At 36.1% G+C, this 23,801-nt stretch overlaps 1 protein-coding gene across 4 annotated transcripts; it reads right to left on the reverse strand.

Annotated features, from left to right (window-relative positions):
• Window positions 1-452: 452 nt before the first annotated feature.
• On the reverse strand, window positions 453-15,294 carry LOC110803570 (MLO-like protein 4). Of its 4 annotated transcripts, XM_022009091.2 has the most exons (15): window positions 14,940-15,289; window positions 14,798-14,855; window positions 13,351-13,577; window positions 13,160-13,276; window positions 12,567-12,609; window positions 12,198-12,289; window positions 10,385-10,459; window positions 9,722-9,807; window positions 7,390-7,439; window positions 7,257-7,297; window positions 6,984-7,154; window positions 6,862-6,897; window positions 2,237-2,304; window positions 1,095-1,155; window positions 453-1,011 (listed from the first exon to the last, which is right to left on the reverse strand). In XM_022009091.2, exons 1-15 carry the CDS (start codon window positions 15,054-15,056, stop codon window positions 604-606), a joined length of 1,650 nt encoding a protein of 549 aa, XP_021864783.1. In that variant the 5' UTR covers window positions 15,057-15,289; the 3' UTR covers window positions 453-603. The 4 variants fall into 4 exon arrangements, with proteins under 4 accessions (XP_021864783.1, XP_021864784.1, XP_021864786.1 ...); XM_022009092.2 differs by lacking the exon at window positions 10,385-10,459 and having other exon boundaries at window positions 14,940-15,294; XM_022009094.2 differs by lacking the exons at window positions 14,798-14,855; window positions 14,940-15,289 and adding an exon at window positions 13,783-14,169.
• Between the last annotated feature and the right edge of the window lie 8,507 nt (window positions 15,295-23,801).

Genomic DNA, 23,801 nt, shown 5'->3' on the forward strand with positions numbered 1-23,801 from the left:
GTTTTGTTATCTTACATTTATTGCTTTGAATATACTGAATTTCTAGTATTACTTTCATAATTGTCAATTAATGTTTTCATTTGTCTTGGCTTGCTATTAATTGCAATATGTGTGAGTAGTCACCCAACAAGGGGGTTGGGTGACTCTAATGTTAGGGTTTTAGATGAATTGAATTGGGGGTTTATCCATCATGTCAATTTCATTTCCATAGACTGTTGGGTGATTTGTGTCATTTTCTTAGTAAGTATGACCATCGGGATTCTCACTCCATGCTTTTGTTCCTACACCCCTTGCGTGACCTTAAAGTGGTACCCAGGAGGGTTAGGGACTTAGGGGGTATTGATGGCCTCGTTCTTATGAGAATGTTACTAACTGGATTATGAAGTCTAGTCGCCGGTGAGAGTGGATTCCCACTGGGAAACTAGATTCATAAGATACCATGTTGTGCAGGGTTCTGCAAAAAAGGTGATCAATTTCCTCTAGAATACTTACTGCTTACTGCATCATAGAATTTGTTTGGTTTTAAGATTGGTGCATAATAATATAAGTTATGTGCTAATCTAACAATAGAAATTATATAATAAAAGATTACAACCTCGAAAATCAGGTTTTCTGTAGTAAATCTGCTAGGGTGTCAAACTTTCCTTGATCTTGCTGATTGCTTAAGGGGTTGGTGTGATGAGGTGTATCTGGAAACGTATTTAGAGCAGACTGAGAAATATACTCTGACATACGGAATGAGAAATCGTCGGGGACTGAAGTGGAATTTTGTATTGTAGCTTGATCTGGATGCTCAAAATCTGTAACTTTAACCTCATTTAAAGAAGCAACTGAAGAAGTCCGTGATAAAGTGAGGGATGCAACAGTTGTTACTTCATCTATCTCATCAAGGGAACAAACTGACCTTGCTGCAAGTGAGCGCCTTGACTTCTCCTTTACTCTCTTGCACCAGTTATGCAATGAATCTCTTACACTTTCTGCAACCAACGCTTTCTTGCACTTTGATCCCATCTACCACCATCAAAGGCCGGTCAACACAATTATTACATTCAAAATATTGGTAATTATCTAAGAGGGAAATGCAAGATTCTTACCTGTGTTATAATCACACTAAGAGGGACAGTACTATAGCTGCACCAGAATTGAATGAGAACTCTGCAATTAAGATTGCCAACGTAGAAAATATAACAATATAAGTATCTCATAACAGAAACATAGCAATAGAGCATAAATTGAGAACATCGATGGAGTTTGTCAAGTCATCTTCCAACATTGCGATTTAGTAACAATGGATATCAAATACCAAATAGATGAATTACACATTCCTTCACTTGCACCCAACCATCTTTTCAGTTTTAGACTTCGATGAATAAAGTATTTACCTAACCTCACTTGTCAGACATGCATATTTAATGCAAAATGGCTAGTGGAGAGCTATGTTACTGGGGTTCAGCTACAAGTGTCTGAAACCAGGTATGTGTCCAACTGTCAGATGCAGAAAATTAATAAAAACAAATTGCATGATTTTGGTACAACATGAGGTGTCAAAATGTCATACCCATGTCTGAGGGTCAAGTACATGGGCACTTAAGGTAAAATGAAGAGTCTGAGTAACATATATAGCTAGAACATGGAATTAGAGTGGCAAGTAGATGAAGTTTCATGGAAACAACTTTGGTGTCGTCTACTTGTGGAGAATCTTAGATGACAAAGGTATTTTATCCATGCCAACAAGACAATTCCATGTGTTAATTTGTTAGGCTGCCCAAAAACGAGGAGAGTTAAGACCACTTACAAGCCCAAAGTACGTTCCAACCCAAAACCTATTGGCAATGAGAGGAGTACCTCTCCAACCTAAAGCTTATAAACTGGTTATATTCTCTCCTCTTCTCCAATGTGAGAAAACTCATAGCATGAAATCAAGTTTTAACACTATGTCACTGGCATGCATAACTACCTCGTCTGAGTTTTTCATTGAGAAAATATATTTCGACAACTATGAATTGATACAGAAATACTATGAAAAGTAAGACAAACCCACAATATTTGTGGAGTGCATTGCTGAAGCTTATTACATACTGTGCATTATTTTAGATAAGTATTTACATCACTACATTTCTAACAGTAATTAAGTTACGTAACACAAAGTCACAAACCACGAGAACTCAATATTTTCATTAACTATAAATTTGCTTAACAATAAATAAGTGACGGGAAAGAAAATGGATTTACATACCCAGAAGCCAAACGGATGATTACCATGGCGTGATTCTTCATAAAACAAGACCGCTGCTCAAATCCCCACTGGAAAGGAAAAAAATAAACGTCAGTTTATGTTCCCCTTTCTTGGTTAAATGACACACATAATAAGAAAGGAAGAACTATTGATTAATTATAGTGACACGAGGAAAGATCGCATACGGGAGAAACAGTAAGTTACTCCTCAATGAGATAAGTATTCCTCATCCTATATTTGGGGGTTTTATTCTCTTTTGACCCTTTCCTCCCATTAAGTGTGAGCACCTTATATGTTAAAATTATTAAATTAATAGAAAAATATAATGATATGAGAGGTCTATGAAGTAAGAATATGCAAAAGCTAAACATATTTGGATCAACTTTGAAGCAAAGCCTTTGTGTCTCTCATAGTGAATTGTCGCTGAAAAAAGGCACCTTGCCATTAAGGGTGAACCTTTGGGCACCTTACCGATTGCAATAACTATCTGCAGAAAATATTGGAAAAATAAACAACGAATTTATCAACTATGGGGGCCCTTCTCTTAAAGGTCCGAATTTTCAAATCAGGCAAGTAGTTGGAACTGCCTTAGTGAGGTTTATTATTGCTAAGTATAATTGTTAATCATATATAAACCACCACATCTTGACTTCTTTTGTTACTTACTAAGTATTGAAAGAAACATTGGTTGGAAAAGACGCGATAAAAATACATGTCCTACCATCAATTGTGTCTTTCCAAGGAGGCATGAACCAAATTCTATAAAAGAAAAGGGGTCTCTTTATAGCCTTCTGATATTTAAGAGGATACCTTTCACTTTTATCTTGATCTTATGATGTCTAATCATCCGGCAATAAAGTACCAAAAAGAGGAAATCTGCATCAAAAAAAATTATGGAATTTTCCTTTGCATGTGTAAGGGGCATATCTTGTATTTAGGAAGGTGTGTTGGATTATGCTACAAAATAGTGGATTAGTGGTCCTTAATTAAAGGACATGATTAAAATGTTAGTGGGTTAGTTGGTTTATGCATTTAGGCCACTAAGTTAGTCGTGGAATTTAGCTTCCCTAGTTATAGTTATAGTTATAGTTATTGTTATACCTATTTAAGAGTTATGTTTGTGTTGGTGATGAAATGTGCATCACAATTAAAGTATTTAGCAACATGTGATATTGGACGAGAAGTGCGTCAAATAATTAATACCAAGAAGGAAATTGTTGTTATGGTTGAAGAAATTTCCGTGAACTTGACGAGTTGGAGCAAACAAATTAACTTTTTGCTTCAAACGCGAAAGAGGGAAAGCTCTTCATTGTGTTCGAGAATTGAATGTTTTGGTCGAGGTCAAACGTGAAGGTCATGAAAATTTGAAGCAAGGGAGAGGGTTGGATTGTGCTTCAAATTAGTGGATCTGTGGTACTTAATTCAAGGGACAGGATTAATGTGTTAGCGAGTAACTTGGCTTATGCATTTAGGCAATTGAGTTAGTCATGGGATTAGGCTTCCCTAGTTATAGTTATTGTTATGCCGATATAAGGCTTATGTTTGTGTCATTTGTTAGAATGCCTTGAATAGGCTGCACGGAGGCAGCGAGTGATCTCAAGCGCGGCAGCGAGGGATCTTGACGAGGCAACGAGGGATCGTCCTCAAGTGAGCAACGGTCAGTTTTCCATATTTGTTTTAAGGGAGTAATATATATTAAACTCCCTAGATCATAACCTAGTACACCATTATAAACAATGAACTTTGAATTCTGTAATACGTAATCCTTAAGATCAATAAAGTTTAACACCTTTATTTGTGGGCTTGTTCTGATTATGGCCCGTCTGTTGGTGTCTCCTAAGAGGTTGGGGTTTGGGTGCTAAACTGTTTCGTTCAGGGGGGGGGGGGGGGGGGGGGCTTACACTTAAGGGGGGATTTGTTAAAAAGTAAGTGTGAGTATTGTGTCCCGCATCGGAAGATGAAGCAAAGAGCTTCTGCGCAATTTAATTGTCACACTTTTCATTTACGTTCGTCCTAATTTAATTGTCACATTTCCTTTTATGGCATGGACCCACTAATATTTTATTAATTCTCTCTTTCCACTGCCCAAAATTATGGTCCCACGTCCTCTCACGTTGAATTAAAATATTTTCCCACAATCTGCCACTCCACCTACTTTTCTATTAAACTATAATAGATAATCCCACAATAACTTATCGCAAAAAACTCCTGGAAAAGCTTAGTGCGCCGATTAAATCGGGACGGAGGGAGTAGTTTATAACCTAAATGCGCAACTCCTCCTATTGGTTGGTTTTAGGATGGAACCTCACTTGGGCTATGTTAGTGGGATTTTATTTCCTCCTTGATTTTCCCATATGTTATAACAAACTGGTATCAAGAGCTGAGGTTAAGGGTTTGTACTCTGGTAAGAAAGATGTTTGGATTGAATGTGAAGATCGACAAATTCACGCGAAAAAATGGTTTCAGTCTATGGCAGATCAAGACGTGAGCCTTGTTGAAATCACAAGGCATGTGGGCAAAGCTTGTGAAGAAGGTGACTTGTCCAATTACCGCTGAGATGGCCGTTTTGGAGGAGAAGGCACACTCAACAATTATGTTGTGTCTTGCAAATGATATCATCACAAAGATTGCGGACGAGGAAACCGCGACTGGTGTGTGGTGTAGGCTCGAGAGTCTTTACATTACGAAGTCCCTAACCAATAAGTTGCTTCTAAAGCAATGTTTGTTCAGTCTGCGAATGCAAGACAATATAAATCTAAGAGATCACTTAGATCAATTAAATAGAATTATATTAGGAAAACATATATTGATGTTAAAGTTGAAGACGAGGATGCAACCTTAATTTTGTTAGTATATGAGAATTTTGTGCAATCTTGTATTGTTGGGAAGGGTGGTGTGTCTCTTAAAGAGGTTAGGTCATCTCTCCATACCAGAGAGTTGCACCATAAGGCGGTTGGTAATAAACAGGTTCCTGGACATGAAAATTCGGGGAAGAAATTCTAGCATCCAGTTTCAAAGGGTCCTAAACCTAACGATGTTTGTACTTACTGTAAAGAGAAGGGGCATTGGAAATTCAATTGTCTTAAGAAGAAGATGCAACAATTTACTCTATCTGTTGCTATAGTAGAATTCTTCTAAAGCAGATATTGCCCTAATTGCTAATAAATATACACATCATAGTGATGTGTGGATTCTAGATTCCGGGCCTTCTTATCATATATGTCCGCACAAGGAGTGATTTACAACCTACGAGCAGGTAGATTGAGGAAATAATTCTATGGCTAACACTTCTGTCTCCGGGGTGGTTGGAATAGGCTCAACAAAAATACGGACTTATAATGGTAAATTCTGCACATTGAACAATGTTAGGAATGTTCCACGCATGACCAAGAATCTGATCTCGTTGAGTCTTTTGAATAACAAGGGGTTCAGTTTCAAAGGTGAAGGTGGAGTTCTACATGTCTACATGTGTTCGAATGTGGTTCTGTAAGGTGTAAAGCATGGTACCTTGTACGTTCTTCAAGGTTATACATCATCAGTTTTTGTTGTTGTTGCATCATTTGAGATCCACAAGGAATTGGGTGAATTCTGTCAAGATATATTGTTTTGTTGAGAAATAGGTGGAGCAGAAAGTCCCTCTAGATGAGAGTGAACCACATCAAGAAGATCAACACTCACATTCAAAATCAGAACCAACATATTCTTCATACATGGTGTCTTATGCACTACAGTTTTCCGAAGAGGTGGATTCAGATCCCAATAAGGGGAACAAAGTGGGTATTGTTGATGATATCACTGGCATGTTCACATAATCAGTTCCCCTGGGGAGCTGTTGATTTCCCTTCAGGGCAGAGGTGCGTCTCTGTTGGAGGATTCGTGTATCTAGTACATCTGGCACTATTATGGTGCATCTGGTACATTTCTGGTACATATGGCATTGTTATGGTGCATCTGGTACCTCTGGTATTTGTGAGAGGATTCAAGTCAAGGTGGAGATTTGTTAGAATGCTTTGAATAGGCTGCAGGGAGGTAGGGAGGGATCTACAGCGAGGCAGAGAGGGATCTCCTCCGCGTCAAGCTAGGGATCTTGACGAGGCAGCGAGGGATCGTCCGCAAGTGAGCAAAGATCATGGGCTACGGTTCTTTCGTTTGGGCCTAGGTTATCTGTTTTCGCATCTGTTTTAAGGGAGGAGTACTATATATTAAACTCCCTACATCATAACCTAGGATGATTTCAGAAATCTGACCTCTCAATTTTGTAATCTGTAATATGTAATATGTAATCCTGAAGATCAACAGAGCTTTCCTCTCCTCTGCTTGTGGATGTAGCTAACACGTTGTTAGTGCACCACGTTAAGTTTGTGCTTTTATTTGCATTCTTTATTATTCTTTCTTGCATCCGTTATAACATTATTGTTTATCGGATTGAATCAAATAGTAGTATAATTTTGTTACACTCTTTCTCCTCTCTCATCTCTATTATAATTTCAATTAGGTGCTCTGATGAGCCTAGAAATAAAATTCGTCGCAATTTCCCTCGCATTTCACCAACCCCAAACACTAATGGGAAAAAAACAACACTTGTAAAAACGTAAAATGATGTGTATGGTGGGGGAAGAGCTCACCAAGGACCAGAGAAAAGTTGCCATTTCAAAAGCATTCTGTAGGTACAAAAGGAAACAAACCGTAAGGATGTGGTGAAATAAATAATAACAAAAGCTAGAGATTAGTACTTTGATCAAGTTACCTGGAATGAAACAAATTGAATCAACCACAAAATAAGTTGTGGCTTCCCAAACCAAAAAAGCTCATCACGTGGCTTAACTTGAGTCCTCGTAGAAGGACATGATGGTTCTGCTATCTCCAGTGCTAAAAGGGAGACGACGTGCTCAAGCTTTGTACCAACCAGTATGACAAGCTTTGGGAAAGAATGAAAGTATACATGAATACATTACCCGTAACAGAAAAAGGTAATCCTAATTTTCACAGGAAAATAAGGGAAAAAGGACAAGAAACTTACAATTACAGGGATAAATGAAAGCCAAAAGTAAATATTCAGCCCTGCATATCACATAGTAGATTAAAGTTTAAAGAGAATTATAAACAAATAAGAAATTTAGGCTAAAGTCTTATCTTTAATAAGGAAAAGGTACCATGAACATTGAGTAAGATGCATACTATTGCATAACCCCATAGTGGCCAACTGCAAAAATGAAGAAATCAAACCTAAGAACTTATAATAATGATACAGAAATTGGACTGTTAATTAAGCTTCTAACTTATCAAATTATGGAAGTCTGAAACCCCTTAAAAAGGAGACTGCACCAAACACATAAACACAAGGTCTCTCTCTAAACTATGACATTGGCCATTAACATTATACTACACAACCCCCTTTGGCATCACCACAGAGCACTGACATGCGTGTTGACCTTGATTTCTACAAAGGAAGTATCCTTTTTGCATATGCTAACATACACCAGTCCACTTCACATGTTCCAAGGATGAAGAGTATTACTACCAAATTCGTTGTACCTTGACTCCTATAGTTCTATTACTCCTGTAGTCCTACTTCTCCTTACAGAGGTGATTATGATATGAGTCTTGCCCAAGTTAAACTCAACTCAACTCAACTCGAACTAATGAGTCTCATCACCGAGTCAAATCAACTCAATAACACACAAATTCCCAAGTTTAATGTTCGGCTCAAACTTGAGAGTTTTACTTCCAGCAAGGCTGAATCCCCATTTGTAAACATGTTTTTTTGTTTAAAAAAGAGGTTTTGTTAAGAAAAAGAAAATTATCCACCACAATGAACAAATTAAAATGCCCTAAAAGAAAACAAGATTCAAGATAACACGATCCCTATAGTAAAAGAAAACTTTTGTTACTAGTTTACACAAAAGCAACTCAAGTCTAGACAGTTAACACCATATAATAAAATTTCCACTAGCCATACTCTTAAAGAAATAACCATAATGTTTCCAGACACTTTAACAATAATGCTCCCTCACAAATTAGAAAAATACAAACTTGTTATTGATTATAATTGCAAATAAATACATTCAAAATTTCAAATTGACGTTTAATGTTTTCATAAATAAAACCTATTGAGTTGTCACTTTGTTGATTCCTTGAAAATTAATGGGATAATCCTTAGGTTGATTTCTCCTTTTTTTTCTGCAATAATACCAGAATATAAGTAATTTTATTTCTCTCAGAGAAAAAAAAAGAAAAAAAGAATACATGTAATTATAGATAGGTAAAGGAAGTAAGCTTACCTTGTTTGTTTTCACTCCACGGAGGGAACTACACCATCCATCAGTCAATCTCAATCTATTCATTTCAACATTTGCACTGTTCTTGGAGCCAATAAAGCCTTAAAATGATCTATTACAACAACCAACAGCACTTAGCTCCTAAAATGTGGTACCCAGTGCACGAGGCTCCTGACATTTAACGCATGGTCTGGGGAAGGTCCAATGTATGCAGTCTTACCCTTATTTTCATAAAGAGACTGTTTCTGGGGATCGAACCCGTGACCTAGCGGATAGCAAGTAGACACTTGCCTCATACACTAGAGTAACAAAAAGGAACAACCGACATATTTGCTGCCGAGTTAGCTAAAATGCGAAATTTCACTGATTTCTCCTTCAATAGCACCAATCATAATTGGTAGGATCTTCTTGTAGATTGGAGCATCTTTACTCAAGATTTTGATTTCTAATTTATTGGGCTCCACTTGTCTTATCAAGTTCAAGTTAGAGGTATCTTGTATCGACTTTATCAAGTTTGAGCTAGAGATATCATGTATTGACTTTATCAAGTTTAAGCCAGAGATATCTTGTATCTACTTTGTAAAGTACAAACCTGGTCTACTATCTCCCTCACGTAACATTATAAGAAAAATCACATTCAGCTTTCTTCACCACTTAAAGAAGAAAACAGTTTGAGAGCGTCATCATAAAGTTGATAAATATATCACTAACTTACCAATGTTCTCCTCACCTACATGTGGTGCAAAAAAGTATGTGGAATGTAATCTCTATAATCCTCATTTGTAATCTAGGGTCCAACCCTGATCCTATAGCTAGAGCTGATAAAAGTTGGCCATACAGGAAAATTCAACCACAATCTTATTTTGTAAAAGCAGGATTTTGTTTGGATTATCAACCGTGTTTATTAAGCAGGTTGACATAATAATCTATTTAATTAAATGGATTAGGTAAGACATGAAATTTCCAATCCGAAAAAACCAATTTTAACCCATTTAACTCATTTAGAATAACATTTAGATTGCTATTGAAGGATATTTTTATTACTGACAAACTTAAAACTGGCCTCTTGTTTGCCCACTCTAGCCATTAGCATATTACATGCAACCCACCCAAAATTTCATTTTCAAGTTGAGCCTGGAATCAATGCTAGCAAGTTCACGCTCGGGACTAGATGAATAATCCTTGAAGTCAACAAAGAATTGTATACCTGATTCCCACTATTGTGTGAAATTCATCTTCCATGCTCCTAACCATGTATTTGTGAAAGTCATAGAGTTGGGGCAGTTTGTGATTCTGCAAACAAGTATCACCAATGAAATATCAAGTGAGTTACTCAAAGTTGAACGGCGAAACTGATTAACACAATATGCTGCGTAGCATATATCAAATTGAGGATGCCACTGTAAAGGAACATCTTATATCAACTTGGTGGTCTGAGAGATGAAGCGAATGGGTATAGGATAGCATTCAAAAGGCAATTTACTGAAATCGGAGTAAATAAACTAAGAATTTCAGCAGTTACAAATACGAAAGAGTCATCCGTTACTGACACATCCAAACATGAGTATAACAGTACAGTACAAAGTGCTCCTTCCAAAATTATCATCAACCTTAGTACATCTTTTTTCATCGAAACTGAAAAGGTTGTTCATAGTTCGTACTTTTTCCGACAACGTTCGATTTTATCCCCTCCAGAAACGTCTAATCTTCTATAGTTCTATACATGCTAGTTATAAATCTCTACCCAAAATATCATATATCACAAAATAGTATGGAATCGATAAGAATTGTCACACATTCAAGAAAAAATTTACAACATTAGGTCCATCCTGTCCATGAAACCATGAAAGACCGACAATGTTACACTTACAGTTATAAAACCCAAACGTAGTGCCAAATAATCCGACTTCCTTATGGAACTCTTGAATTGCCGAAGAAAACATAGCTGCGTGAATAAAGAAGAATACCATTGAATGAGTCATATAGTGATTAATCCTATGACAAGGCGACAGAAGGTTTGATCCTTTAAAATGTATTCCCATAAGATAATGGAAGACTACGGTTAAAAAAAATGAAAGACATAAAAAACTAATACAATATATGTCCAAATAAATGTGTGTGTGTGCGTGCAAATAAATGTTTGTGTGTGTTTTTGTGCTTAATGCTTGCTGACTGCGTGACTCCCAATTTTCTTCAATCACTTCACACAACTCGATAATTGCTAAACCTAAAATTCTCTCTCGGACAGAAGGAAAGGGCTATCAAAGTTTACTTAAATAATAAGCTATAAAAGGAAAAAAGAAAGGCTATCACTACAGAGGAACGAGGCCTGCTAAACATTTACTCAACGTCATTCCAGACTAGCTAGTGTTGACAATAAATTCCCCAGATTGCAATGAGATGAGCACAAATTCCTTGAGAATGAAGTACCAACTAATTCTCCTGGTAACAAAAAAAGGGTGGATCGGGAAATAAAAGAACATGACCAAAAACAGTTACTATATGGAACGGCATCTTTCTTTCTTGCTTCATTTCTAATCCTCTTCTCAAACCCTCTCCTAGAAGTAAATGAAAAGAAACAAAGGGAATGAATAATATAATTAAAGCCTCACTTTTCATATTTCTTTCTGTCTGAGTTTGTTTTGACTCCCTTACTATCACACTTAACAGAAATGTCCCTTCTTATATAATCTAACACTTCATCTAACTATCTAAGTAAATCATGCAAGACCATAGCTAAATGCTTGATGGACAAAATTAATTAGCCTATTGAGGTGACCAGTAAGACCCTCGGGGACTAACTTAGAGGCCTTGACATGCAGGACTCCAAAAGAATAAAGACTGGAAGATACAGAATTGAGTAGTTACTTCCACACGCAGGTAAGCACCTTGAAGGGATAGATATATCTCAGCTACATTGTTAATCGAGTATAATATTTCAGTGACAATAGGAAAATTGAAACTCAGATTACCTCTAGGGTGCTAAAACTGCTGAAAATAAAATCATGTCGTCCTTCTAGGGTGCTAAAACTGCTAATTCGTGTGCACTAGAATCCTTGAACGCTAAGGCCAGAGCCATGCACACACCGCATCTCAGACTGTCAAGAATACTGTCACCATTCCATAGGATGAGCAGAACCATGCAGCTTACAACTCTGTATCTATAATAACACGATTTATCAAACTGTTATTTGCTCGTCCCCAATTCCAAGTGATAAAAAGTTGTTCCTTCACTTGGTCTCATGTTCCTCCATCACTCCTTTTTGTAATTTCTTTCACTCTTTCCCCTCCAATATTATCAAAAATCTATCGAGGAATAAAGATCTGAGGAGCCTCACTGATGAGTTCTCACGAAACAGAGACATAATTATAGTATGAATTCCTTTCCGCTTTTCAATCTTATGAGGATGGTCAATTCAAGGACTGACCTGTATACTATAGGCTAAGATTACTTAAAGTCGCTTAGGCGAACTGGTGCAATAAGAATGTATAGAAGAAATCTTTATGTGGTTGCTTGTGTTACACAGAAAATATACATGACCAAACACTACACACAATGGATTAAGACTGAAATTTCCAACACTCGCAATATAAGAAGCAAACAAGGGAACCTTTCCGGGAGGAGGAGGAGGGGGGGTGGACTAGAATAAATAATTTGTCACAGAAAGAAACTATGAAATTACCATCCAAATCAGAAACCGGTTTCTGCTCCATGGATGTGATGCATGATGGAAAGCAAAGGTGGTTTGTCGCCTCATCACCTTGTTCCTCTTTGCTGCAGAGTAGCCGAATAAAGTGAAAAAAACAGTTGAAGCATAATGCTCTAACATTTATGGCAGATGTCAAACCTAAATATATTACTTTAGCATACAAACAAACAAAAATAAAACATATATATGACAGAGGAATGTTCTGACTGGTAGAATATAAATAACCATGTGTGCTAGATGTCAAACAATTGAACTATATTCAGAAGTATCCACGCAGTATAAGGCACGCCATAGCAATTTTTAATGTTTTTCAAAAATCAGTTCATATCTTCATTGATTTACCTTGCAAAATTGCCTGGAATTCCCATTTTTTCCAACTGTATATCTGCAAAATACAATCACAAGAAGACAATGATGTCAATGAAGCATAATTTAACAGTAAAATCAAGAAAATGAACTAACAATCTAAGCAGATATATCATATATGTACTTCAAGTCTTCAACTCAATCAGGCTCCCAATTCCCAGAGCTAACCCGTCTACCTATTTTCCACCGTCATTTGGGCCGCTATCAAGAGTTGCATTTAGTTATTAAATCTTTCTGATGATTCACATTGAAAACAGTTTCACAAATTCTAGCTTGTGTATTTGTAGTATTTGCTTAACAAAAATTTGCATCAAAGGCCCAATCTCATGTTTTGTAGTATATTTCTTGAACGGCTTCTTTACTTATCCCAGGTGTTCCAAATTCTTTAGGGAATAATAAACAACTAAAAGAAAGAAGGTAGACTGCAGTCTGTTATTATCATTCATCACACACACATGGAAAACTTCACATCTCTATATCTGTTGTATGCATTAACATGTCCCATTGATGAACTTATAAGAAAGATCACTATCAACAAATGAGTTTGTAAATTAATGTGGAAAGTATACCTTAATCATAGCCAAACCAACAGCTATACAACTATATAGAACATGGGTAATACCAAGCACAAATAAGAAACGGTGAAGCTGCTCAAGACCTTCATAAGATACAAAAGGTTCCCGGCCCTGCAGCAATCAGACATTTAGACATCTTTACAATTTAATTGCATGCCTAATAAGAACTGAAGAATCCAACTTACTTCAGGACATCGATGAGAAACAGAATTGAACAATCCCTTTGGGGGTATATCAGTCTCATTGGAAGAGGGAAGTGACTCTTTAAACACAAATTTCTCATGGGAAGTGAAGTCTTTCTCAGAACAAGCATAAAATCGACTGTTAAAAAGAGACGAATCTACACATATTTCAGAAATCCATCTAGCCCATTGCCCCAGCATTAATGATATCAGACCCAGTAGCATAAGTTCTGGAAAAGAAAATGGGAACAAATTAGAACGCAAAAGGGGAAATCACTCACATTGTGTAGAACCAAAATATTCAGACTTGGAAGAATTTGCTAACTTGAGGAAAGACTTATCTATAATTTCTCTTTATTATACATAACCAGACCAAAGGGAAAAACAAATATTTACCAAAATCCAAAGGCCATCATCAAAGGTAAAAATCTTAACTCTACTTGGAGGAAGATCAATAGAAGCTCAAGACCAAAGAGTATCAAAAGTATGATGCTGGCATGCTTGGAACACCTCTTTGGAAGCAAAAGTTATAGTTTGATGTGGTTCTTGTTAAGCAAAATTAAAGCTCAAATGATTGTAAAGTTTGAGAGCTTAAGAAATAGTTACTGGGCTACTTGTGAATATATGTGGCTAGATGCTCTGGAGGAGGAACTAGTAGGCCTGCTTCCCCCTATTTCTTGTCTAAGGGTATGCTCTGTTGTTGAAACCTATGTTCTCCACATGTGAGTTGTCCCACATTGGAGAAAGAGGAAAGAAAATACCACCTTATAAGCTTGTGGAGTCACTTCCACTATTGTCGATTGGTTTTAGTGTGGAACCTCCATTGGGCTTATAAGTGGACTGAACTCTCCTCCTCCTCCTTATTAGGTTACCCAGGCTCATTTCATATTTCTCTAAAATTTAACACTAGCGCTATTCTTGGCTTTTTAAGCTTTGATATATGCATATATCCATTTTTCTTGCTTTGAGCAAAAACAAAAAGGCAATCATCACTACGGGAAAAATATAATGCACGATTGCACACTATGCTTCCATGTATATTCAAATAATTGAAGCAGGATAATGCTTCTAACACAATACCAATAAGGGCCACGAAAACCAAAAGTCAGTTAGCAAATGAGGCCCGCCCAGTCTCCATGATTGGCAAGCGAAGCATATCAAAGGGTATTTTTGTAAATAAATTATCAAAATATACAATCTAAATATTAAATATACCATCTCTTTTTATATTATAATTATTTTCTTTTATTTATATTTTTCTAAAAGTGTTAAATTGAATGTGCATTGCAATTTTTAGATTGTATACTTGTTCATTATAAATTACTAGCAAATCACAAAAGATAATTACCAAAAATAAAATATCAAAACAGCAAGCACGGAAGCAAATGAAGCTTGTTACTACATATTCTTAACCAAAAATTACAATGTAACAGTAGCATAGTCAAATTACCTTCTTTAATCTTCTCTAATGAAGCAAACAAAGCCTTCCTCCTGGTCTTCTTCAACCACTGCAAAAACAAACATAAAAAAAAATCAAAGAAAACCCTCAAAATTTAATTGTTAAAACCAAAGTAAAAATAATGAAAATTTACCTTGCCAAACCAGTAAATGGACCTTTCAACAAGAAAGCAAACAAAAACCATAACTGAAGTAACTGTTGCAACGGACCATGTTGGAGTTTCTGCAAGAGATTTCCCTTCCCTTAACATTTTCTTGACAATTTAACGCACAATTTCATTCATAAAAGTTGAATAAATTGAGCAGGAAATTATAGTAAAGCTTGGAATTTGTGTACAGAAAAGAAGATCCAGAAAATATGGAATGAACTAGGAAATTGAAAATGATATTTTTAATGTTTGAATGTAATTATTGAGCCAGAATTTTGCATATTTTATGTTAATTGTAGTGAAAATCATACTCCGTATTAAATTAAATGGGTTTGGAAATGGGATGCGATCAATGAAGCGTTGAAATTTAATATTAATGTCCCCAGTTGGTTCAGACAAATACACAAACACTACACGTGCAGTCAATATGACTATATGAGCTTACAACTACGGACACACTACTACTTCTCTTGTTTCTCAAACTAACACTAGTTTCATTTCCTAAACACAAAAACTCCCTCCCTTTTTTCTAAAATCTGGAAAATTCTCAATATATCCTTGTATTTTTAGTTTTTCTTTTTAGTACACAATTTTTATTTTAGATCTGGATTAAGCCCTTTGTTTTATTCACCTTATTTCCCCTTATTTTAGAAAAATAAGTTCATATAATTTCATGAAAAATAAGGGCTACCTAAGTACAATTTATAATTAAAATAAGTTTTGTTATTTTAGTTGAAATATGTTCAGTTAAGTTCAGATAAGTTCATACTTCCTCCGTTCTTATTTACATGACACAATTTTCTTTTAGGAAAATTCCTTTTTAGTTTACACAATTCTATTATGAAAATAGTTTTATATGGTGAATTGTCATATTTGCCCTCACTTTTAAAGAAATAAAGGACGGTGATTTGGTGAAAGTGAACCTTAGTTGTTTTAAGGGGCAATTTTGTCCTTTAATTTTCTCTTTTACCTCTCCTTAATAATTGTGTCAAAATCATTTGTGTCGTGTAAATAAAAACGGGGGAAGTGTAAGATAAGTTCACAAACAATAAGTGAATATCATGTAAATAGAATGCGCCCTTATTGAAAAATGGTTCTTAGTAATTTGGATTTAAAATGATATTTTCAAAGGTATCCATGCACCATTGGCAAAAGTCAATATGCAGGAGTGTAGACGCCTACATTTGACCCTTGTCCCGTATCGAAAGTTCAATGATGAAATTATAACCCACTTGTAACACCCCGACAATTCTCTCTTTTCTAAAATAACCTTTTAATATAAAACGTAGAGAATTATCAAGGCATTATCGCCCGTGTGAAAACGTAACGGCTTATTCAGAATTTTGCAGCGGAAAACATAAAACTAACTTTAGGTTTATAAATAATCGATTACAGGTTTAGTCCCAAAAATCAACCAACGAAAATAAGGAAATATAAATAGTACGACAAGTTTAAAGTCCAATTAAACAAACCCAAGTCAACTTTTCAAATCAAAACTAAATACAAGCTCTATATTCCCGATCCCAATGATGCAACATCTTCAAACCTGCAGATGGACAATGCTTATTGATCCTTAGAGACTGCTCACCAAAGATTGGGTCATCACAGGATCAATAAGGCATAGCCATGATCAACATGCACAAGCAAAAGCACGTAATCAGCAAAGCTGAGTACTACATACTAAATCAATAATAATCCTAACATGATTCTATTAAACGAACAACCCTAACATGATACTAATGAACACAAACAAAGGCAGACAAAACATGATAGTTTGACGACCACACTTGACCAGACTAGACTAGGCTAGACTTTTAGCAATAATATTATTTTAGTTGAAATAGACAATGGACCGAGTTGACCGTCCGACAGCCTTCACTAAGGAAGACGAGGTACGGGCGCGACTCCGTAACCTCAGAGACCTGCGATATCGAGGAACATTTGAATAAAAATAGGACACAATGATCAATCCGGTCCGAGATAAAGGCCATGGGCTACCACCATGAACCCCAACTCCTGTTTGTTCGTCACTTTAGACGTGCACAGTCTAAAGCTATTGCTACTCAGTTTCACTTTACATGATTTACAAATTGAGACTCTGTTATGACTCAACAATCACATAAGGCATATAATCCACATTCGTTCACAACTGTTTTTATCTTGGAATTAAGTACGTGATCATAAAGGCATCAATCAAGACTCATTCCAATTTACCCAACCTTTCCTTTAACCATGATCAACCCTGTATATGGGTATAAAGTCTCAACTTACTAAACAAGGTCCACCGCCCTCATAAAGTAGTGAAAAGCTAGAAAGGGAACAATAATCAATCGATCCAAACCAACATATAGAATAATCTAGTGTTCCCAGCCAACATGTTTGTATCAATCATCCATACTAACATGTTACAATTCTCATAATGCAATATAAGTTCAATATGTCCGTCCAACAGTATTAAACATGCAATTTCAACATAACCAAGTTCAACAACAAATTCAACATGGTTTCAACAATTAGCACACATTCCAAGCACACAGGTATGTACGTACCTTGTGTAACAAACTGATAGGCCACTTTAACACTTTCAAAAGTCGCCTAAAGAGAATTCTCCGCCTAAAATAATCAAGAAACGTACCCAAATCAATTCCTAATAATTTACAGCAACACTAACGTACTCTAAACACATCCGAAACATATTTAGAACATTCCCAAATATCGAAACTTAATTAATTAACTTCCTAGAATAGTGATTAATTCCCTAACGATCCCTAATTATCATAAACTCCAACAAACGTTTCTTTTTAAATTTCCAGCAATATAAAATAATTCAAAACTTGCTCAAAATATATTCAACATCCTTAAGATCATAAAAATAATAACTTTAATAGGTATAATCATTCTATTGTGATTTTAAACATAATAAAACCTTAAAAATTCATGCTTTAATAGTTTAAAATACTTATTTAACCAAATTAATAAATCTGGAAATTAAATTTGTTACTTAAACATAATATAAAATCTGAAAATATACTTTAATCATAATAACTTGTAATTTATATTCAATAAACACGAATTAAATCACTAAACTAATTTGAAACCTTAACTTACATATTAATCAACCAAAACTGGAATTAATTAATTTACAATATCAATATCAAATCTGAAAATTATAATTTAACTATAAAGATTAATAATTTAATTCAAGAAACATAAATTAAAATCAATAAACATAAATTAAAATCAATAAACTTAAATCAAAATATTTAAATAACTTAGGGTTTAAGAAATAACCAAAACAAGAAGGAGTGGCTGGCCGGCGGAGCACAGGCGGTGCGGCAGCGACGGATGGAGCACGGAGCACGGCGGGCCGGTGGCGCAGCGGTGGTTACTCGCGGCTGCAGTGACCTGTGCGTGCAGTATAGGGCAAACGAAAAGGAAGGCTTCGTGAGCGTGAGGCAGAACAAGAGGGAGGTCGTCGGCTGGTGTTGTCGGCGGCGACGAAGTAGTGAGGGCACGGTGGTTGCGCGACACCCCGGCGCGGAGGTACTGGTTCGAATCAACAGAACCAACGAGTGAGAGAACAAAACAAAAAAAACGAAAGGGATCAAGAAAGAATAAGAGGGAAGGGAAGGAGGAGAAGTTACCAAAAAGAGGAGGCCGGTGGCGCAGCGACACGGCGGTGGTGGCAGGGTGGTGCGGCGGCTGACAAGGGAGAAGAGAGAAGTAGGAGTTCTTTTACGTGAATGCTGAAACAAGAGGAGGGATTTGAGATCTTTGGTTTCACGTGGAAGGGGTTTGGGTTTGTTTTGGGTTTATTTATTTGGGCTTTACCAATTTGGGCTAGAACTAGGATTGAGTATAAGTGTTTGAATCCAAGCCAATTAGGATTGTTTTCCAAATTCAAACGGTTTTCGTAATTCGATTTCTTTTCAACATAAAATTCTAAAATTATTTTAATTTCATAAATCGTTGAAATATTTAAAACGTATGAAATAAATATTCGTTACTTGCATATTTATTTCAAAAATTCGTAAATTCTATTTAAATATAATTAACTATACGTTAAAATATATTAATAATATTTATAATTTTACGGGGGATTACACCACTTGTCAACAATGAACTCTGATTATCTGAAAAACGACCCTCGGTTGACTGAAAATATCATCCAGAGCAGAACCTGTTAAAATAGTAATTTCCATAAATAGAAACCTTCACAAAATAGACTACACCCGTATTTAGTCGCATTCTCATCCCGGTACGTCTTTAATACGTAGTTGCACATCGTTATAAAGATTAAATTGTCCGCGCGCAACAAACCTGCACGCGCCGCAATGTTCTAGTGCTTGCCATCAAGCTCTAGGATAAAATAGATTGAATGGTAACATTTCCCAAACTCAAAGTTCTTGGGCACACACATGTAAATGTTAACCTATGTTACTTAAACATGCTCAAGTGTGCTTAGAATACGTTGTTAGCTTGTTATTGATACGTCTTCTAGAGAAAAGGGTAGTCTGATAAATTATGATTTGGATCATGCGCATGCATTACATGGTTGCATATGTAACACCCTAATAATTCATTGCCTTTATGAAACCATTTTCCGACTTAAAATAAAGGAATTACTAACGTATTACCGTCACCGTGATAACGGTTAAGGCTATTACCAGAATTACGCAGCGGAAATAACTAACTTTCACAACATTAAATAGTAGTTAATGGCCTCCATACAAATTGGAACCATAACGGCCCAAAACCAAAAAATTTAAGTAAATAAAATCCATTAATTAGCAGTTTAAGTAGTCTAGACTAATAAAATAATAGAGTTTAACGATGCAGGAGAAAAAACAATGCTCATTCAACATTCCCATGATTGATAACTTCTCCAGCAAGTTATCTCTACAAACCTGTTATTTAAAATTTACTCCCCAACAATGCAAATGCAATGGTGGATCGTCGTAGGGTCATTAAGGCAAAGACCATGATCAAAAGACATGAAGCACGAAGTTAGCGAAAACTGAGTACGAACAAGCTAGAATGAAATCCTAGTCTAACATGCTTCACTCACAATAAATAATCCACATGCAAAATCCATATAAATAAACAATTAATCATGGAGACAAGAATCGACTGTTGACACGAATCTTGACTCATAGATTAATTAAGAATAAGCTTCGAACGGGCCCAAAAGAAATATCCATTAAAGGAAGGGTGTTGGGAGCCCCCCAAACACCAAAATATATAATAAAAGTAAACCACTTGTCGGACCATACCGACGGAATTCCAGCGCATAAAAGAAATGAAACAACGTCTTGTATCATTAATAGGAGTACAAGTTTTCCGCAAGACTCCCCCCCATTTTTCATACTCGAGGTATATATGTTCCAAGAGTTTTAAAGCTTGTTGTGATTGCACTTTACGTTTATTAATAGTTTCAAGCCAAGTGAACTCAAGACACAACACAAGACATATAAGTAACAACAAGCAACCAAACAACACTCCCTTTTTAATCAATTAGTACTTGTGATCAAACATACAAGACTCAAGTGATATTACTCCCATTGTTCTTTCACAACATACTTTTGAGATTCCACGACATGTCCATTAATATGCGGGTTGTGCACTAGGTACAAAAACGTCCTTAATTCAATTCACATAGACTTCCCAAACATACCCTACAAACGGGGTAGATTAAATGGTGCAACGAGGCACGTACGAATACTTGGCTCAAAATATGTTAGACATCACATACAATAGCATAACAATATTCTCTTGCATGTGAAACACCCATACATGCATATAAAACTTGAACAACATGCTTGACATTAAATTCAACGATCATAAATAATCACAACATGCTTGTTCAATACAACTATAGTTCCACGATAATCCAAACATGCTTGTTCACCACATCAAACATGAATCAATAATAATACAACATGTTCTTTACAACATCAAACATGAATCCATAATAATCCAAGTCACATGAATCACAATAATATAACATCACATGATTCCTCATGAAAACGGTGGTCACCCTAGACATGTACGTACCTTGAATACCTAAGTACGGGGGCCACTTTGTGAGTCAAGGCTTTAAATTAGAAATCACCTCCTATCATTACAATAAATGAAATTTAATTATTATTCATGTTCACTAAATTTCCCGCATCTTTATTAACTTTTTAAGTACTTGAATTAATTAGAAATCAATTGTTTATTAATAAAATAATAGTCTCAATTGAACGATTAGAACCCTAGCATGAAATTGATTTATTTTCATGCTAAAAATCATTAAAAATTGACGTTTTAAGTCTTATAATATTCTGAATAATACAATTGATTATGATAATTAAAATAGTCATCTAATTATGTTAATCTATTAGTCATTAGGCTTAGATTAAAACCCTAACCCTAAATCATCATTAAAATCACTTTAAACATCAAATTCAACACTTTATTTAATATTTCAAATCTGAAAATTATAATACTTCAAACCAAAATATCCTTCAATACTCTAAACACATAAATCCTCAAAATTTGGTGTTCATAACCAATCCTAGCAGTTTAATCGATCATAAATCAATATGAATAAAAAAAATCCCAAATTTAAAATATGTAATTGAAATATAATAGATTAGAAAGAACAAAATTATACGAAACCGACCTATAGCATGGTACGATCACGAATTGAATGTGATCTGGCGCAAAAAGGATCAAAAAAATGGAGCACGCTGCGCGACACACACACGAGTGCTTGTGTGTCTGCGGGTGTATGACGCGAGCAAGCACAAGGCAGTAGGGGTGTGCGGGTACGCGAGCAACAAAGAATTAACAGCATTTGGCAGGGCCACGATGTTGTTCGAGTATGTGGCGAGGAGAGAGGGCGCGGGATGCGGGCACAAAGGCAGCAGGGCACGCAGCGTCGAGGGAAGGAGAGCGAGAGGGAGTGCACGAGTGTGCGGGTGAGAGAGCAGCAACATCGAGTGAGACTTGTGTGGCGCTGGAGTGCGCTAGTGCAGGGGAAGCGATGAGAGGAGCACGAGAAAAGGTGCTCGGCTGGGGCGTTGTGCACGGATGAGAGGGACGAGCATAGGAGAGAGGGGGAGCCGGGTATGAGAGAGAGAGAGAGAGAGAGAGAGAGAGAGAGAGAGATAATGAGGAATTAATGAGGGATCAATTGAATTAAGAGGTGTATTTATAGGCTTCTCCAAATCCCTAGCGGGCTAGGCTTATGAGTTTGGGTATTGGGCTTTGCTTTAATGATCGAGTTTGAATTAGGGATTTAAATCAGAAACTTTAGTTGGGCTCAACTATTAGAACGCGTTGGGCTTAGAATTAATTCAAACCATTTAAATATCGAAACCCAAATAAATTTCCCGACTTCAAATAATAAATTCATTTCGTAATTAATTAAATAAAAAATATTCTAATGAATAAAAATACATTTAAATAATATTTAAATGCGATTTAAATTCTAAAAATCATAAAAATACTTTATAAATATAATAAAATATATTTATAAATATGAAAAATTCGAGGTATTACAGTCTACCCTCTTTAAAATAATTTTCGTCCCGAACCTTGGGCTCGGTAACCAAAACTTGAAACTCAAAACTTGAGACTCAAAACTTGAGACTTTGTGAGACTTTATTGCGTTCTCTTGCAAAAATTTTAGTTTTTGTGCTCTTTAGATGTTTCAACATGACAATATGAAGTGCAAATTCAATGGAAATCACTAAAGTAAGCATAAAATAAGGGAAATAAGGGGGGTAGAGTGCGAAATTCTACCACACTCTACCCCCTTAAAAGACACGAGTTACGACCCCGTAACTCAACTAACCTCGGGAAAAAGATCGAGATATATCTTTCTCATTTCCTCCCCGGCTTCCCATGTATCTTCTTCTGATTCTTGATTAGACCATAACGCTTTCATAATCTTAACATCCTTAGTTCGCGTACTACGCACTTTATTATCCAGGATTTTCACTGGTCTTTCCTCAAAAGATAAACTTTGGTGTAATTCTATGGTTTCCGGTTGCAACACATGCGATTTATTCGGAACATACTTCCTCAACTGGGATATATGGAACACATTATGCACTCTATGCAAGTCCATGGGTAAGGCTAGTCTATAAGCTACCTTTCCTATCCATTCTATGATCTCATGTGGGCCTATGTACTTCGGGCTAAGCTTTCCTTTCTTACCAAATCTCATTACACCCTCATTGGTGAAACTTTGAGCAACACTTTGTCACCTATTTGGAATTCTTCATCCTTTCGTTTCAAGTCTGCATGGCTGTTTTGGCGATCTTGTGCTACTTGAATTTTGGATTGAATAGTTTTGACTTAGTTCATTGTGTCCTCTATCATCTGAGGTCCTACCACAACGGTTTCACTAATGTCATTCCAACATAGGGGACTTCTACGTTTTCGTCCATACAAGGCCTCAAATGGTGCAATTCATATACTGGCATGATAGCTATTATTGTATGAAAACTCAATCAGATCTAAATTATCTTCCCATCCTCCTTGGAAATCTATCACACATGCTCAAAGCATATCCTCAAGTGTTTGAATAGTCCCTTCAGTCTGTCCATATGTAGCTGGATGGAACGTTGTACTCATTTTCAATGTCGTACCAAAGTTCTTCTGCACCCTTTTCTAGAAGTTCGAAAGAAACCTTGAATACCTATCTGACACGATATCCTTAGGAACTCCATGTAGTCTTACACCGTTGTTGATGTAAGCCTTGGCAAGTTTATCCATCTTCCAGGTTTTCTTCATTGGTATGAACACTGCCGACTTAGTCAACCTATCTACCACCACCCAAATGGTATCGTTTCC

This window comes from Spinacia oleracea, chromosome 3 (genome assembly GCF_020520425.1).
Source record: "Spinacia oleracea cultivar Varoflay chromosome 3, BTI_SOV_V1, whole genome shotgun sequence".
NCBI lineage: Eukaryota > Viridiplantae > Streptophyta > Magnoliopsida > Caryophyllales > Amaranthaceae > Spinacia > Spinacia oleracea.

What these genes read in the sequence shown, in the direction of transcription:
- LOC110803570 (XM_022009091.2), bottom strand. Translation starts at nt 15,056, where the DNA reads ATGTTAAGGGAAGGGAAATCTCTTGCAGAAACTCCAACATGGTCCGTT. An exon ending in CATCTTACTCAATGTTCATG is followed by an intron (nt 7,298 to 7,389) that starts GTACCTTTTCCT and finishes TGTGATATGCAG; the next exon opens with GGCTGAATATTTACTTTTGG. An exon ending in CAACTTTTCTCTGGTCCTTG is followed by an intron (nt 2,305 to 6,861) that starts GTGAGCTCTTCC and finishes TTTCCTTTCCAG; the next exon opens with TGGGGATTTGAGCAGCGGTC.